This window comes from Somniosus microcephalus, chromosome 26, assembly GCF_052327205.1.
Source record: "Somniosus microcephalus isolate GS21.2 chromosome 26, FLI_Smic_1.0, whole genome shotgun sequence".
Classification (NCBI taxonomy): Eukaryota; Metazoa; Chordata; class Chondrichthyes; order Squaliformes; family Somniosidae; genus Somniosus; species Somniosus microcephalus.
This window is the reverse complement of record NC_141012.1, coordinates 3,270,666-3,285,109: the sequence shown is the minus strand read 5'-3', so window position 1 is coordinate 3,285,109 and position 14,444 is coordinate 3,270,666. Positions and strand designations below refer to the sequence as shown.

At 49.6% G+C, this 14,444-nt stretch overlaps 1 protein-coding gene across 1 annotated transcript; it reads right to left on the bottom strand.

Moving 5' to 3' along the window:
* Positions 1–494: 494 nt before the first annotated feature.
* cxcr5 (chemokine (C-X-C motif) receptor 5) lies at positions 495–13,652 on the bottom strand. Its single transcript, XM_085967685.1, has 2 exons — positions 13,492–13,652; positions 495–4,353 (listed from the first exon to the last, which is right to left on the bottom strand). Exons 1-2 carry the CDS (start codon positions 13,531–13,533, stop codon positions 3,301–3,303), a joined length of 1,095 nt encoding a protein of 364 aa, XP_085823811.1. The 5' UTR covers positions 13,534–13,652; the 3' UTR covers positions 495–3,300.
* Between the last annotated feature and the right edge of the window lie 792 nt (positions 13,653–14,444).

Sequence of the window (14,444 nt, the reverse complement as noted above, 5' to 3'; positions counted from 1 at the left end):
GAAGATAAATCTGTTTTAATGATGTTGATCGAGGGATAAATATTGGCCAGGACACTGGGGAGAACTCCCCCTGCTCCTCTTCCAATAGTGGCTGCGTGATCTTTTACATCCACCTGAGAGAGCAGATGGGGCCTCGGTTTACCGTCTCATCTGAAAGACGGCACCTCCAACCATGCGGCACTCCCTCAGTACTGCACTGGGAGTGTCAGCCCTAGATTTTTTGTGCTCAAGTCTCTGGAGTGGGACTTGAACCCATAACCTTCTGACTCAGGCGAGAGTGCTGCCCACTGAGCCACGGCCGACACTTCAAAGGTACTTCATTAGCTGTGAAGCACTTTGGGACGTCCGGAGGTTGTGACAGGTGCTGCATTAATGCAAGTTTGTTCGTTAATAAGAAAAAGCGGGAATTTCAAAGAGAGGAAGCTGTGGGCTCTGATACACGAGCACCACAGAATTCCAGATGAGGACAAAGAATCAAACAGACTCTGTACATGTGGAGGAATGACTCCCTTTATTATCGAATATCAAACAAAATCTCTCACCAACAATGGAACAATAAATGATTACGTTTAAATCACAAAGCATCGAGCGGTTTCTAACTGTATATGCGGAGATTTGCCAATTGTTTGCAATGCTGTCGCTCTCAACGTCTGAGTTACATCCAAAGTAGGCGAGAAGCAAAATATTCCTTCGTCTTGGAGAGTGTCCGTTACGGTTTCTGGTGCCTCCAGATCCCATCGACGGTATCTGCTGCAGGTCATTGACAAAAAAGGAAGCAAAGCTCTGCGGCCATGAGGTGCCTGCATAGCAGCTGGGGATCTCCGCAGCCCCTGAAGCCAGACTGAATCTCCGGCACGCTGACTGCTGACTAGACAGTTCACTCTGCTTCAGACAATCAGTCGTCTGCCATGAAGTTTCATCCATTTTTGGGCACATGTTGGCGATGAGATTAATTGTTGTGTTCTTAAAGGTATCAGTAAGTTCTGTGCGTTTACCAGCGGTTTAAGTTGTCTTGTGCAATCATTTAATGAGAGAACGTTCACCTTAAAATATACAACAATTACAAAAGGTCATTCATTTTTTCTCTCATTCCCTTAATGTGCTCACTATCACTGCATCCACGGGCACCGGACACTCCCCGCTACCTCAACCAACAGCCTGTTCTTCAGGCCTGACACTGGTCCATAATCCTCAACTGGCTGTTCAGCTGCAGAAGCACCACATATAAACTATTAAATGGAACCAAACCAACGTGCCCCCAGCGCAGCAATCCCCTGTCAGAGTGGCCTAGAGGGTGGTTAGAACTAAATTAAATCCGAGAAACGGTCTTGTCTGACTAACAGAAACATGGAGACGCTGGACAGGTGAACATTGCTTTGTGACACCAGCCATTCCGCTAGGTCACGTGTAGCTGGCACACGCGATCCTTCACTCTGCCACGCGCAGGCGTTCAGTTCTGGCCATCGCACGAAGGATAGACTGGCCTTGGAGGGGGAGCAGCGCAGATTCACCAGAATGATACCGGGGCTAAAAGAGTTAAATTACGAGGACAGGTTGCACAGAATGGGCTTGTATTCCCTCGAGTATAGGAGATTAAGGCATGATCTAATCGAGGTGATTAAAATGTTTAAAGGATTTGATAGGATAGATAGAGAGAAACTATTTCCTCTGGTGAGGGGAGTCCAGAACAAGGGGGCAGGATTTTAAAATTAGAGCCAGGCCGTTCAGGGGTGATGTCAGAAAGCACTTTCTCACACAAAGGGTGGTGGAAATCTGGAACTCCCCCCCCCCCCCAAAAAAGCTGTTGATGGTGGGGGTCAATTGAAAATGTCAAGTCTGAGATTGATCGATTGTTGTTGGGTGAGGGTATTAAGGGTTACAGAACCAAGGTGGGTAAATGGAGTTAAGATACAGATCAGCCATGATCTGATTGAATGGCGGAACAGGCTCGAGGGGCTGAATGGGCCTCCTCCTGTTCCTATGATGAGCACAGAGAAGAGGGGAGCCACTCGCACCTCACCTGTCAGCTGGCTCTCCGCAGCCTTCATAAAACCACCCGTGGTTAAATTCAGTGGAATGTGGATCCAGTGCCCACGGCTCGGTGAGGAAGGTGTTAACCAATCCTGGGCTACGGGCCCGTGGGGAAAGGGTGGCAATGGCGACAAAAAATGCAGCGGAGGAAATGAGGAGAAATTATTTTACGCAGCGAGTTGTTGTGATCTGGAACGCGCTGCCTGAAAGGGCGGTGGAAGCAGATTCATAGTAACTTTCAAAAAGGAATTTGGATAAATACTTGAAGGGGGAAATTTGCAGAGCTCTGGGGAAAGAGCCGGGGGAACAGGACTAATTGGATAGAATCTTTCAACGAGCCGGCACAGGCACGATGGGCCGAATGGCCGCCTCCTGTGCTGAATCATTCTATAAGGAACTGGGTGTTCAAATTACGAGAAAGAAAAATTAAAATAATTCAACTCAAGTTATTGTGCCTGAGTTTGCATAATTTCCCATCCTGCCTGCAGCAGAATTTTATACACCCAACCAATACTTGAACCAGGTTACCAATGAGACTAAGCAATTACAAAGCAGGTTGATTAAACTATTCACTTCAACCACTCCCTGTGGTAGCGAGTTCCACATTCTCACCACTCTCTGGGTAAAGAAGTTTCTCCTGAATTCCCCATTGGATTTATTACTGACTGTCTTATATTTATGGTCCCCTAGTTCTGGTCTCACCCACAACTGGAAACATCTTCTCTACGTCGACCCTATTAAACCCTTTCACAATCTTAAAGAGCTCGATCAGGTCACCCCTTCAGCCTTCTCCTTTCCAGAGAGAAGAGACCCAACCTGTTCAATCTTTCTTGATGGGAATAACCTCTCAGTTCTGGTATCATTCTCGTAAATCTTTTTTGCACCTACTCCAGTGCCTCTCTATCCTTTCTATAATCTGGAGACCAGAACTGTTCACAGTGCTCCGAGTGTGGCCTAACCAAGGTTCGATACAAGTTTAACATCATTTCTCTGCCATTCAATTCTATCTCTAGATAAACCCCAGTGCTTGGTTTGTATTTGTTATGACCTTCTTGTCGCTACTTTTAATGATTTGTGAATCTGTACCCCCAGATCCATTTGCTCCTCTACCCCATTTAGACACTTGTTTTCCAAGGAGTAGGCGGCCTTGTACCAAAATGCACCACCCAACACCTATCTATATTGAAATTCATTTGCCATTTACACGCTCTCCATTTCCCAGTTTTATTAACGTCTGTTTGCTGGTCACTGTCAAAATTTTCTCCGTGTTTAAACGTTAGACCAGGAAGTGGTATTTTCCGAAAGTGAAGTGTTCCCATTTTTCCCAGCACGTTTCAGGTGAAAGTGCTTGTCCATGGTCGCTTGACTAATGCAGCCCATCTCTCTGAAAAGTTTCAAGATGTCATTTCTGAACTTGATCCCAATAAAGACGTAAAGGACTGGGTTCAGGCAGCTGTGAATGAATCCGAGGCTCTCTGACACCACGATGGTGAGCTTCAGCTTCCTGTAGAAATCGCACTCCGCGGTAATCACATCGAGGATCCGCAATGTCTTGATGAATTTGGCCACGTTGTAGGGGGTCCAGCAGATGAAAAACATCACGGTGACCGTCAGAACAACCTTGATGGCCTTGTGCCTCTCAAAGTTCTGGGTCTTGCACAGGGTTTTGATCACCATGGAGTAACAATAGCACATGACAGTGAGTGGCAAACAAAAGCCAATCCCATGGTACAAATACTGCTCGGCGAGCAGCCAGTCGTTGATCCTGATGTTATCTGACGGGTAGGTGCATTTGGTTTCATTCTCGGGAAAGGTAGCCTCAACATTTAAGAAGATTAAATTTGGAATTTGGAAGAGGAAACCTATCGCCCAGACGGCTGAGCAAACCAAGTGGACGTACTTGGCTTTGCGTTTTTTGTAAGTATGGACGGCGTGGACAATCGCCAGGTACCGGTCGAAGCTGATGCACCCCAACAGCAGGCTGTTGCAGAAGAAGTTGAGCTTGTGGATGGAACCCATCAGTTTGCAAAGGAAGACACTGAAGGGCCACCCAAAAATACTTTCGATGGCGGAGAAAGGCAGGACCAGGACCAGGAGAAGGTCGGCCATCGCCAGGTGTAGCAGGTAGCTGTCGGTTGGAGTCCTTGAGCGCCTGTAACGCAACAGAATCAGCATCACCAGGCCGTTCCCAATTGTCCCAAACAGGAAGACCAAGAAATAAAGTGTTGGTACAATGACTTTCTGGAAATACTTGGGGGTTTCATCTGCTTCAGAGCAGTAAGTTTCTTCATAATCCCCTGTCGTGTCCTCGTATCCTGGAAACTAAAAGGAATAAAACACACAAACACTGAACATCAAAATGGTTTTAGAAACATTTGGCTTAATTTGAAAACATGTCTACCAAATCATCCCACAAAAAGTGTCTCGCTCCCTTGTGCCTCAGTAAGCTTATCCAGTTAGTAGCTCAGACTTACAGATCAGGGAGGACCACCCCCCCCCCCCCTGATTTCAACTGGCCAGGGGTGTAGCGACATGACAATTGGCTTTTATTGACAATCTGCCAGCGCATTTCACACCTAATCTAGAGCTGTCTTTTGTCTCCACTAGTCCTATCACCATCTCGTCTCGTTTTGAATACCTCTTAAAGTCTCTTCTCTTTTGTTCTCTCCCAGCCTGGCCTCTTAATCTATTTCATTCCCTGTGCTTCTTTTAGTCTTGACAAAGGGTTCACCTGAAACGTTGACTCTATTATCTCTCCACGGATGTTGCCTGGCATACTGAGTTTTTGCAGCATTTTCTGTTGTTATTTTGGCTTTTATTGATATTGGGTTAAGGAAGAGGGAAGTCATCCAGGATTCCCAGTCCTGACTTCTGCTGAAACCTGTGACTGTGTGGAGCTTGGGTTAGGATAAGGTCAAGGCCCCCACAATCCAAGAGCACCAATCAGAATGCCAGTCCTCCCATCGCCAACAAAGCTTCTCATCATCTCCGATACCAATTCCTATGGTTCTTCCAGGGGCCGTGTAGCCTGATCCTGCTCCTATTTCATGTGTCTAATTCTGTTAGATTCAGGAGATGGTTCTGTGATAGTGGATTGGCGGTTAGGATCAGATCAGCCATGATCTTATTGAATGGCGGAGCAGGCTCGAGGGGCCGATTGGCCTACTCCTGCTCCTATTTCTTATGTTCTTATGCTGATGTGTGAGACAGTTCTGATGACGTGAAAGGTCATTGTTTCTTGGGGATTAAGCTGTAGTTTGTGGGGGAGCTTCACAATTTCAGGTTGGTATACAGGGGGTACCTAGGAAGACCATAGGGAACATTGGAACAGGAGGAGACCATTCAGCCCCTCGAGCCTGTTCTGCCATTCAATTAGATCATGGCTGATCTGTATCCTAACTCCATCTAACCGCCTTGGTTCTGTAACCCTTAATATTATTACCTGACAAAAATCTATCAATCTCAGTTTTGAAATTTTCAATTGACCCCCAGCCTCAACAGCTTTTTGGGGGAGAGAGTCCCAGATTTCCACTCCCCTTTGTGTGAAGAAGTGCTTCCTGACATCACCCCTGAACGGCCTGGCTCTAATTTTAAGACTCTGCCCCCTTGTTCTGGACTCCCCTCACCAGAGGAAATAGTTTCTCTCTATTGACCCTAACTCCTTTAATCATCTTAAACACTTCAATTAGATCACCCCTTAGTCTTCTGTACTCAAGGGAGAAGATGATCACAGGTGGTATCAAGGATTTGTTGTGGGCGGGGATTTAACAGGACACTGTGCGGGGAAAGGATGCCGGGGATCTGATGGTACTTAACCCCCTGCTGTGCTGCACACTGAGAGATACACAAACCAAGCTATCATCTGGTGTCTGCTGTGGCCCTCAGAGAGGGCAGGAACCTCACCACCATCCCAAGGGGCTGAAAACAAGTGTTCTAGATTTTAAATGAAATGGGTCAAACCAGAACCTTGCTATTTTAGAGAGTCTATTTTGAGATGGCTGTGTTTTTTTATCGCATGCTATTTATTTCCTAAACCACCATCATTCTCAGTAGCTTTAAAGGTCCTTAATAGGCATTCACTGTGAGTCAGTAAAAACCCATTCTGGTTATATTGAGCCACTGAGCTTTTATGAAGATTTCACACTTGCTCACTTTGTGCAAATTGTAGTATTTAAACTCCATCAAGCCACAGCAATCAGTGATCGGGACACCAAGAATTCAACACAATCTCATCCCAATTTAAAGTTGTGACTAGAAGAGTGAGGAGGAGGTTGGGAGAAATGTCTTTACACGGGATTGTTGGGTGTGGAACACTTTTACACGGGGAGGGGTTGAGGCAGAGGCCATTGCATCTTTTAAGGGAAAATTGGATCGAAATTTTGAAGCAGAGGAAGATACAAGGCTATGGGGAGAGAGCGGGCAGTGGGATTGATACAGGGCTATGGGGAGAGAGTGGGGCAGTGGGACTAGTTTGGGGATTGATACAGGGCTATGGGGAGAGAGCGGGGCAGTGGGATTAGTTTGGGGATTGATACAGGGCTATGGGGGGAGAGTGGGCAGTGGGATTAGTTTGTGATTGATACAGGGCTATGGGGAGAGAGTGGTGCAGTGGGATTAGTTTGTGATTGATACAGGGCTATGGGGAGAGAGTGGTGCAGTGGGATTAGTTTGGGGATTGATACAGGGCAATGGGGAGAGAGAGGGGCAGTGGGATTAGTTTGGGATTGATACAGGGCTATGGGGAGAGAGCAGGGCAGTGAGATTAGTTTGGGATTGATACAGGGCTATGGGGAGAGAGCGGGCGGGGGATTAGTTTGGGATTGATACAGGACAGTGGGGAGAGAGCGGGGCAGTGGGATTAGTTTGGGATTGATACAGGGCTATGGGGGGAGAGCGGTGCAGTGGGACTAGTTTGAGGATTGATACAGGGCTATGGGGCGAGAGCGGGGCAGTGGGATTAGTTTGGGATTGATACAGGGCTATGGGGAGAGAGCGGGGTGGTGAAATTAGTTTGGGATTGATACAGAGCTATGGGGAGAGAGCAGGGCAGTGGGATTAGTTTGGGATTGATACAGGGCTATGGGGAGAGAGCGGGCGGTGGGATTAGTTTAGGATTGCGCTAGCAAAGAGCTGGCACAGACATGATGGGATGAATGGCCTCCTTGTGTTTTATAAACTCCTATGGCTGATGTGTGAAACATTTCTGATGATGTGAAAGTTAATTATTTCTTGGGGAGTCAGTTGTAGTTTGTGGGGAAGCTCCGCTATTTCAGATTAGTATCCAGGGGTGCCTGGGGAGACCACAGGGACAACGTGATCACAGTGGAATCAACAATTCATGGGAGGAGGGCACAGTGCGGAACAAGGATGCAGGGCGTCGTTTAAAGAGTAATCCTGTTCCTTTCTCTGCCTTGTTCTTGCTCTTATAGTCTGTTTCAAACAAAACTGGAAACCAATGCTGAGTTTTTTGAGGTGCCAGAACAGCTGAAACTAAATCTGGAGAATTGAACACATTTCATGGGACTTGAAATAACAACAGAAAATGCTGCAAACACTCAGCAGGTCAGGCAACATCGAGGAAAGAGAAACAGAGTCAACGTTTCGAGTCGGGGACCCTTCGTCCGAACTGACCTGCGGAGTGTTTACAGGTTATTTTGAAGCAGAGGATGAGATTGTGTTGAATTCTTGGTGTCCCGATCGCTGATTGCTGTGGCTTGATGGAGTTTAAATACTACAATTTGCACAAAGTGAGCAAGTGTGAAATCTTCATAAAAGCTCAGTGGCTCAATATAACCAGAATGTTTCAGCATTTTCTGTTGTTATTTCAGATTTCCAGCATTCGCAGTATTTTGATTTTGCATTTCATGGGACTTGATATTTTGTGCATGTGTTCAGAGTTTCAGCATTTTTGCAAAACACCAATTCACTTAATTGTATAAAATGTTTTTTTTTTAAATGTATCCCCTTACAACAACAACTTGTATTTATACAGCGCCTTTAACGTAGTAAAACGTCCCAAGGTGCTTCACTGGAGCGATTATCAAACAAAATGTGACACCGAGCCACAGAAGGAGATATTAGGACAGGTGACCAAAAGCTTGGTCAAAGAGGTAGGTTTTAAGGAGCGTCTTAAAGGAGGAAAGAGAGGGAATGAGGGGGAGAGGTTTAGGGAGGGAATTCCAGCGCTTGGGGCCCAGGCAGCTGAAGGCACGGCCGCCAATGGTGGAGCGATGGAAATCGGGGATGCTCAAGAGGCCACAATTGGAGGAGTGTGGAGATCTCAGAGGGTTGAAGGGCTGGAGGAGGCTACAGAGACAGGGAGGGGCGAGGTCATGGTTTGTACACGAGAATGAGAATTTTAAAATCGAGGCGTTGCTGGACCGGGAGCCAATGTAGGTCAGCGAGCACAGGGGGTGATGGATGAACGGGACCTGGCGTGAGTTAGGACACGGGGCAGCGAGCAAAGGGGTGATGGATGAACGGGACCTGGCGTGAGTTAGGACACGGGGCAGCGAGCACAGGGGTGATGGGTGAACGGGACCTGGCGTGAGTTAGGACACGGGGCAGCGAGCACAGGGGTGATGGGTGAACGGGACCTGGCGTGAGTTAGGACACGGGGCAGCGAGCAAAGGGGTGATGGATGAACGGGACCTGGCGTGAGTTAGGACACGGGGCAGCGAGCACAGGGGTGATGGGTGAACGGGACCTGGCGTGAGTTAGGACACGGGGCAGCGAGCACAGGGGTGATGGGTGAACGGGACCTGGCGTGAGTTAGGACACGGGGCAGCGAGCACAGGGGTGATGGGTGAACGGGACCTGGCGTGAGTTAGGACACGGGGCAGCGAGCACAGGGGTGATGGGTGAACGGGACCTGGCGTGAGTTAGGACACGGGGCAGCGAGCACAGGGGTGATGGGTGAACGGGACCTGGCGTGAGTTAGGACACGGGGCAGCGAGCACAGGGGTGATGGGTGAACGGGACCTGGCGTGAGTTAGGACACGGGGCAGCGAGCACAGGGGTGATGGGTGAACGGGACCTGGCGTGAGTTAGGACACGGGGCAGCGAGCACAGGGGTGATGGGTGAACGGGACCTGGCGTGAGTTAGGACACGGGGCAGCGAGCACAGGGGTGATGGGTGAACGGGACCTGGCGTGAGTTAGGACACGGGGCAGCGAGCACAGGGGTGATGGGTGAACGGGACCTGGCGTGAGTTAGGACACGGACAGCTGGGTTTTTGATGAGCTCGAGTTTATGTAGGGTAGAAGATGGGAGGCCAGCCAGGGGAGTGTTGGAATAGTCGAGTCTGGAGGTAACAAAGGCAGGGGTGAGGGTTTCAATAAGATGAACTGAGGCAAGGGTGGAGGGGAGAAAAGTTACGGAGGTGGAAGTCGGTGGTCTTGGTGATGGAGAGGAGGTGGGGTCAGAAGCTCCGCTCTGTGAAGTGACACAGGGTATTTCTTCTATGTTAAAGGGACGAGATAAATGCAACAGCTGGTAGTAATACACATAGATCAGGTATTATACACATTGTACGATATAAACCCACTCACTGTCAACCAATCTCAAATGCTGGTGGAACTGTTGCACATTTTCAGCATTTCCTGTTTTTGTGCAGCTCCCAGTATTTCCAGTGCAGCACCCGTGTCTAGAGGGCAGCTGGATTATTGAGCTGCCTTATTCCAGGGGCCTGCATAGCACAGTGGGTTAAGCACACTGTCCTTCATCTCTGGGAACTGGGTTCTAACTTTATAAAGAAAGAATGAATCTGCATTTATACAGCGTCTTTCACAACTTCAGGACATCCTGAAGTGCATAACAGCCAACGAAGTACAATTTATTTGGTGTGATCACTGTTGTAGGAAACGTGGCAGCAATTGGCGCCAGCAAGCTACCACAAACAGCAATGTGATAATGACCAGATCATCTGTTTTAGTGATGTTGGTTGAGGGAAAAATATTGGCCTGGACACTGGGGAAAATTCCCCTGCGCTTCTTCGATATAGTGCCATGGGATCTTTTATGTCCACCTGAAATGGCAGACGGGGCTTCAGTTTAACGCCTCATCCGAAAGACGGCCCCTCCGACAGTGCAGCGCTCCCTCAGTACTGCCCCTCCGACAATGCAGCGCTCTCTCAGTACTGCACCTCTGACAATGCAGCGCTCCCTCAGTACTGCCCCTCCGACAATGCAGCGCTCCCTCAGTACTACCCCTCCGACAATGCAGCGCTCCCTCAGGACTGCCCCTCCGTAAGTGCGGCGCTCCCTCAGTACTGCCCCTCTGACAATGCAGCGCTCCCTCAGTACTGCCCCTCTGACAGTGCAGCGCTCCCTCAGTACTACCCCTCCGACAATGCAGCGCTCCCTCAGTACTGCCCCTCTGACAGTGCAGCGCTCCCTCAGTACTACCCCTCCGACAATGCAGCGCTCCCTCAGTACTGCCCCTCCGTCAGTGCAGCACTCCCTCAGTACTGCCCCTCCGACAGTGCGGCGCTCCCTCAGTACTGCCCCTCCGACAGTGCAGCGCTCCCTCAGTACTGCCCCTTTCGACAGTGCAGCGCTCCCTCAGGACTGCCCCTCCGACAGTGCGGCGCTCCCTCAGTACTGCCCCTCCGACAGTGCGGCGCTCCCTCAGTACTGCCCCTCCGACAGTGCGGCTCTCCCTCAGTACTGGCCCCCCGACAGTGCGGCGCTCCCTCAGTACTGCCCCTCTGACAGTGCGGTGTTCCCTCAGTACTGCCCCTCCGACAGTGCGGCTCTCCCTCAGCACTGCCCCTCCGACAGTGCAGCACTCCCTCAGGACTGCACTGGAATTATGCTAACTCGTTGGGTGAAGGTCTCCCTCACTGTTAGCCATTGGGTCCTGACCAGAATGAGTTTCGGCAGTTTCAACAACACTGCCTTCACGATTCAGAACAAACTGACCCCAAATTAATAGCCTTACTTGGAGAGGGTGTTTGTGTGGGGAATGGACTGGTCCTGCCGCAGCAGCTGTTGTTTTTTAGGTTAACCTTTATCTCACACCTAACCTGAAATGGCCCTTGACCTGGAATCAGATCATTAACCATTCCCTCCTTCCCCTTAATATTGGCCTCCCACCTTCCACCCTCCATAACCTTGAGCTCATCCTGCTCGGCTGCCCATCTCCTCACTCACACCAAGTCCCATTCACCCATCATCCCTGTGCTCACTGACCAACACTGGCTTCTGGTCCGACAACACCTCAATTTTAAAATTGTCATCCTGTTTTTAAGTCCCTCCATGGCCTCGCCCCTCCCCATCTTTGGCTCCTCCAATTCTGGCCTCTTGAGCATCCCTGATTTTAATCGCTCCACCATTGGCGGCCGTGCCTTCAGCTGCCTGGCCCCGAACTCTGGAATTCCCTCCCTAAACCTCTCCGCCCTTCTCTCCTCCTTTAAGACGCTCCTTAAAACCTGCCTCATACCTACCCTAATATCTCCTTACGTGGCTCGGTGTCAAAATTTGTTTGATAATCGCTCCTGTGAAGCATCTTGGGTCATTTTACTATGTTAAAGGCGCTATATAAATGCAAGTTGATGCACAGATTTTTAAAGGCATTTCCACATAGACTAACAGGCCAGAGAATGTGAGTTCAGCTCCCACCGTGAGCACTTTGAGAACTTGAATTCAGATTTTTTTTTAAATTTGGAAATAAAAAGCTGGGATCAGTAAAAGTGACCAGGCAACTGTCGGATTGTCGTAAAAACCCAACTGGTTCACTGATGTCCTGTAGGGAAGGAAACCTGCCGTCCTTACCCGGTCTGGGCCTATAGGTGACTCCAGTCCCACACCAAGGTGGATGACTCTTAACTGCCCCCTGAAGTGGCCGGGCGAGACACTGAGTTACATCAAACCCGCTAAAAGAAGGCGGCTCACCACCACCTTCTCAGGGCAACTAGGGATGGGCAATGAATGCTGGACTCGCCAGCGACGCCCACATCCTGAGCATGAATTTGAAGTGCGGTACAATAATGGCCCCAAAATGGTCGACAACGGAAGTGTAGCGGGAGGATGGCGAGAGGATGGCGGGCGAGAGGATGGCGGGCGAGGGGATGGCGAGAGGATGGCGGGCGAGAGGATGGCGGGCGAGAGGATGGCGGGCGAGAGGATGGCGAGAAGATGGCGGGCGAGAGGATGGCGGGCGAGAGGATGGCGAGAGGATGGCAGGCGAGAGGATGGCGAGAGGATGGCGGGCGAGAGGATGGCGAGAGGATGGCGGGCGAGAGGATGGCGGGCGAGAGGCTGGTGGGCGAGAGGCTGGCGGGCGAGAGGATGGCGGGCGAGAGGATGGCGGGCGAGAGGATGGCGGGCGTGAGGATGGTGGGTGAGAGGACAGCGAGAGGATGGCGGGCGAGAGGATGGCGGGCGTGAGGATGGTGGGTGAGAGGACAGCGAGAGGATGGCGGGCGAGAGGATGGCGGGCGTGAGGATGGTGGGTGAGAGGACAGCGAGAGGATGGCGGGCGAGAGGATGGCGGGCGTGAGGACAACGAGAGGATGGCGGGCGAGAGGATGGCGGGCGTGAGGACAGCGAGAGGAGGGCGGACGAGAGGAGGGCGAGAGGATGGCGAGAGGATGGCGAGAGGATGGCGAGAGGATGGCAGGCGAGAGGAGGGCGAGAGGATGGCGAGGGGATGGCGGGCGAGAGGAGGGCGAGAGGATGGTGGGCGAGAGGATGGCGAGAGGATGGCGGGCGAGAGGATGGCGGGTGAGAGGATGGCGGGCGAGAGGCTGGCGGATGGCGGGCGGGCTGATGGTGAGTTGGTTTGTTGCAAGCAGTTGGAGACTTAACCAGGAAAAAACACCCTTGTCCTTTACAGCAGGATCCTTTAAACTCAAGCCCTGAATAACTTGGTCTCTTTAACTGTTAGCGGGAGCAGACAAGACTGTGTTGCATAAGTAGTTTAACAGGCAAATGTTATAGTTACAATTGGAAGGAACATCGGAACAGGAGGAGGCCATTCGGCCCTTCGAGCCTAATCCGCCAGACAATTAGATCATGGCTGATTTGTATCTTAACTCCATCTCCCCGCCTTGGTTCCGTAAAACAGTTCCATGTGTGTCAAGGACTTAATACAATAATACAGGCAGTTGGAAATGCTGACGAGGTCGAGTGTGATGCTCTGGCTACCGTTATTCGACAGGACCAATCAACTATTCCAAAATGAGTCTTTATACCAACAATCAAATGGGGAATGAACCCAAAAACAATACACCGACAGAAAACTTGCTCTCATCATTAAACATTAATCAGAGCCAGCATTGCACACAGAGAAAACGTTACTGAAAAAATGATTGCCGACCCCAGTTCATTAATCAGCTGCGCTGCCAGAATTAAAGGCTTTGAAAGGTAACTTCAAAGGCAGCCAGAACATTTCTCACATGTTATTACGACTGTCCCACATCACATCCCATCCCATTAAAGGAGAACGTGGAATACTTACGTTAAATAATTCTTCCATGTTGGTTATTCTCATTTTAGCCATTTACATCAAGACAATAAACTTTAATGAAGTGGTGCTGACTTGCCCGTGAGTTTCACTAATACATTGTTGTCACTTTCAAATACGCAGAACTGCTACCCAACAATAAATTCTAGTCTGCAAATTTGATTTTTAAACGATTGACACCCTTCCTGTTTGACAAATTTAAATAAGGGGGAGGAGTGGGTGCCCGCTAGGAATTATCCCTTTCCTATTCCTTGATTTGCATAATGAATCTGTGCTACAGTTAAATGTCACTGTGAGTGGCTGTTCAGAGTAGGTAGAAGAAAGACTTGCATTTCTATAGCACCTTTCACAACCTCAGGACTTCCCAAAGCGCTTTACAGCCAATGAAGTGCTTTTGAAGTGTAGCCACTGCCGTAAGTGACCTATTTATTGCTAAAGCTCCAATAATTCATTTTCTCAAATACCAAAACCGGGAGGAACAAGTGTCCCTAAAGTAAGGAAATGTCTCAGTGATTAACAAATGGGGGATGGAAGAGGACAATCTGAGCGGGAAGAATAAAGAAAGGACCAAACGCATTAGATGGAAAGGTGGGTTTGTAAGAGGTTTTGGAGACAAGGAGGAGAGGTATCATGGCAAAGAACTCCAGGTGTAGTGACTGATAGGACCAGCTCCTCTACCACCTAGGACAAGGGCAGCAGGTGCATGGGAACACCACCACCTCCAAGTTTCCCTCCTAGTCACACAACATCCTGACTTGGAAATATATTGGCTGTTACTTCATCGTCGCTGGGTCAAAATCCTGGAACTCCCTCCCAGCACTGTGGGAGTATCTTCACCACACGGACTGCAGCGGTTCAAGAAGGTGGCTCACCACCACCTTCTCAAGGGCAACTAGGGATGGGCAATAAATGCTGGCCTTGCCAGCGATGCCCACATCGAATGAATT

What these genes read in the sequence shown, in the direction of transcription:
- cxcr5 (XM_085967685.1), bottom strand. Translation starts at nt 13,533, where the DNA reads ATGGCTAAAATGAGAATAACCAACATGGAAGAATTATTTAAC. An exon ending in ACATGGAAGAATTATTTAAC is followed by an intron (nt 4,354 to 13,491) that starts GTAAGTATTCCA and finishes TATTCCTTTTAG; the next exon opens with TTTCCAGGATACGAGGACAC.